Genomic DNA, 3,560 nt, shown 5'->3' on the forward strand with positions numbered 1-3,560 from the left:
GGGGGGGCATGATACATGGATAAGAATCGCATCCGGGGGGCTGTGTGGTTCACACCGAGGGAAGGACACCGGACGCACGCGAACAGGTCGGCCCGCCGGCAGCGAGCCTCCAGCCGGAGGTCTCGCACGTGGGCTGCTGGCCGGTCGGGGCAAAGCCAACCGGGCAGGTCACCTCGCTGACGGGGCTCCCATCGGCCGAGGTCTCGGTAAGGCCCGGCCGAGGAGCCGGGAATGTACCCTTAATCCGCGTCGAGTCCCACAGGGACATCCCCCAGCCCACCGGCCAGGGAGTGGATGTCGCACCAGGGAAGGCCACGCTCGCCGAGCAAGTGGCGCCTGAAGTCCACGCTCCGGGGGTTAGAGGAGCCGGGGGGGGGGGGGGGGATGGGTGGCAGGGGCGAAAGGGCCGTGATTCCTATCGGAGCCCGCGACGCACCCGTCTGACAGGTGATCTTCGTGCCCACACTCCAAAGGCCGCTTGTGTGGCAGAGCCGGTGCCGGGAGGATTGCGACGAGGGGGTCAAGCTGCAAGCTCCCTCGGCGACCCCTTCGTCATCAGGGATGACCAGAGCCCCGGCTGGCGAGAGTGTGCCCATCTGCGACGACCGGGTCAACAGGCGGACCGTCAGGGAGGCTGGCGATGCCGGGAACTGCGTGCCAAACTCATCGGTGAAGGCCGGGCAAGTGGAACCTGCGATTGGGCGAAGGGGGCAACCGCCAGGGGGGGGGGAGAGAGAGAGAGAAAGGCATGCCGGTGACCATGATCAGCACAGGCCCGGCACATGGCCACATGCGGCTGCAAGTGTCGGGCAAGGGAAGAGGCGAGGAGCAGGGGCCAGAGGAGCAACGTACGCTGGCAGACGCCACGCGGGAATGGAAATTGCGCCTGCTCCTGAGGACCGAGATGCACGCTCCAGCCCTCGTGCGTGCATCGCCGATAGACCCCCCAGTCCTGGGCGAAAGAGGCCCCAGTGCCGGGGGTCCCGGCCACCTGGTGCCCTGGGGCGCAAATACCCGCCCGGAAGCCCAGATGCTGGGCCAGACCGCGGTTGTAAGAATCAAGCCCCAGCAAGCGGGCAGGATGTCCTGGCACATTGACCGGCGATGTCTGGGCCGTCGAGAAGAGCACTCGCCGGACCGGTGGCCAGACCGCCGCCTGGAAGGCGTCGGCCGGGCAGGTGAATTCTGTGCAAATCCAAGGGAACGGGTCAGCAACTGGGTCCCTGTGGATGGCGGGTGTGGAAGGGCAGCTGTCGGCCGACGACATGGGGGAAAGGAGTGCAGAACATGGTGCGGGCGAAGAGGTCCAAAGCCACCGAGCACAGACGGCAAGACATACCGGGATTGCGCGCGCGCATGTCGGACCAGTGCTCGAGGGTCACGCCGGCCAGCGAGCCAGCCGACCCCTCACGCAGGCTCAACAGACAAAGCTCCGGCCAGCCGTCATTCTCGAGATCCACATCGAGCAAGGCACGCGGCGTGCCGGAGAGCACGGGCCAGGCACCGTCGAGAGGGATGGGAACCGGCTGGGCCGCCTCCGCGTGCAGGGGAAGACGCTTCGGCGCAAGGGGGACCCACTGTTGGGCGTCGTCAGCGCCGGTGCCAGGGCCGGTGCCCGCAGTGGCCTCGCCCCGATGGTGAAGCACACGGAAGAGCGCCGCCTGGCGGGTGTCCTCCAGGCTCAGGAGGATGGCCAGATCGCGCTCACCATCGGCATTCAGATCGATGCCGGCCATGTGCACACGCAAGCGCTGCAGGCCGGCCGGCGGGGGAGTGCCCGCGGCCGGGGCCACTGGCAGCGACGCAAATACGGTGCTCCCGAGTGGCAGGGTTTCCAGGCCCATCAGGACCGCCGCACCGTCCGGGGTAAGCAGCACGCGCGACAAGTGCACATGCTGGGGCGTGGTGTCCGGCGGGACGGCGTCCAAGCTGCCGGTGCATTCGTGCCCCAGAGCCAGAGCCACGGTGATGGTGCGCACGCGGCCTTGCGAGTCGATCGAAGTCGGGGCAAAGCCGAGGGCCGAGCAGCAGGCCGGGTTCAAGGGCCCCTGGGTCAGCGGGTGCCGCAGGCCTTCGGGCACCAGGGACACGCGCACCGTCGTGTCGAGGCCGGTATGGTAGAGGGCCAGGTGCGGGCCGCCGCGCGTTTGCCCGGTCGCCTGCGACACCTGGTGATACAGATAGGCCACGGTGGTGGTGGCGGCATTCAGGCCGTGTGCCAGGTCCGGGAGAATGGCCATGGTCTGGAGGCCGGAGTGCCCGGCCAGTGGAGCACCCGGCCCGGGCCAGCCGGTCGGCACCCGAGCATGGGCAATGCGCTGCGCGTCATCCGGCAGGGTGGCCCCATCCGCGCGCAGGGTGGTGGCCTGGTGAAAGTGCCCCGATACCGGGGGGGAGGTGGCCAGCGACACCTCGACCTGGGACACGGAGTACATGTGCATGGTGGAGGTGGTTTGCCCATTGAGCCCGATGGCGAAGGCGAGGGCGCGCGGGGGGGTCGATGTGCCGGCGCCACCGGGGGCAGCTGCCAGGGCCGGCTGCAGGGCCACCAGTCCGGCGGGCAGAAGCCCCGCAAGATGCACCAGCGGGACCAGCGAATGGACCACCCCGCAGGGGGCCAGATCCCCAGGGGCGGACCCATCCCCAGCGCCGGCATGTTCGGCGGTGATCGGGCCCAACTCGGCCGACGGGAGGCGCGTGTGCCCGGACGCCGCGCACTGGGCAGCCCCCGTGCGGGAGGCCGTGTGACTGATCGCCAAACAGATGGTGACGCCGGTGGAATGGTCGGCGGCCGGTAGGCCCGGGCCGGAGCCCGAGGCAGACGCCGATCCGGAGGTCGAGTCACTGCCGGTCGGGGCGCCGGCGGCCGCGGTGGCGGCGGCCATCGTCAGTAGCTTGGCGCCGATGACGGCCCGATCGGCCGACTGGCGTCCGGCATCCAGGAAGGTCACCTTGGGGAGCCAGTGCGCCGGGATCGGCACGGCATCCTGCACGATCTGGGCCTGCCAGAAGGTGCCCAAGTCGACTGACGTACCGAGAAGGATGCCCACCGATGGCTGGGACAGGGAGTCCCACCCGAGGGCCGATTGGTGGAGGGGTAGCCCCACCCCGGGGGTGGAGTCATCCCACGCGGGGACGGGCGCTGTCTGGCCGGCGAAGCCGACACGCGGCCCGAAGGGATCGGCCGCCAAGTTGGCCGGGCTGGGCAGGGAGGCGAAGTATGTATTGGGTGCGGCCCAGACGCCGGGGTTGCCGGTGGCCAGGCGGCCGGTCAGCAGGATGTCCGGCAGACCGTCACCGGGGGACCGAGCGCGCCAGCGAGTCGAGCCGCCGGAGCCGGCGATGAAGGGAACCGCCGAGGTGACATCGACCAGGCCGGCGGTGGAGACATCGGCCAGTGAGACCTCCCCGGGGGCAAAATTCACGTCGACCTGCCGCGCGGCCTCCAGGTGCGGCAGATCGTTGCTGCTGTCGGGGGAAGTCCCAGCCGCATGGCCGAGGGAGGAGAGCAGGAGTCCAGTGAGGAGGAGGAACACCAGCCGGGGCCCGGTGGCCAGCAT

At 69.8% G+C, this 3,560-nt stretch overlaps 1 protein-coding gene across 1 annotated transcript in view; it reads right to left on the minus strand.

Moving 5' to 3' along the window:
- The window catches only part of H696_00651 (hypothetical protein), a gene marked incomplete at both ends in the record, with an annotated part of 7,134 nt that extends 3,574 nt beyond the window's left edge, over positions 1-3,560 (minus strand). Inside the window, 4 exons of the mRNA XM_009494532.1 lie at positions 79-336; positions 437-691; positions 853-1,185; positions 1,340-3,560. Coding sequence (XP_009492807.1) covers positions 79-336; positions 437-691; positions 853-1,185; positions 1,340-3,560 — 3,067 coding nt within the window. The remainder of the gene's footprint in view (positions 1-78; positions 337-436; positions 692-852; positions 1,186-1,339) is intronic.

The sequence above is a fragment of the Fonticula alba genome (assembly GCF_000388065.1).
Source record: "Fonticula alba strain ATCC 38817 unplaced genomic scaffold supercont2.1, whole genome shotgun sequence".
In the NCBI taxonomy this organism is placed as follows: Eukaryota; order Rotosphaerida; family Fonticulaceae; genus Fonticula; species Fonticula alba.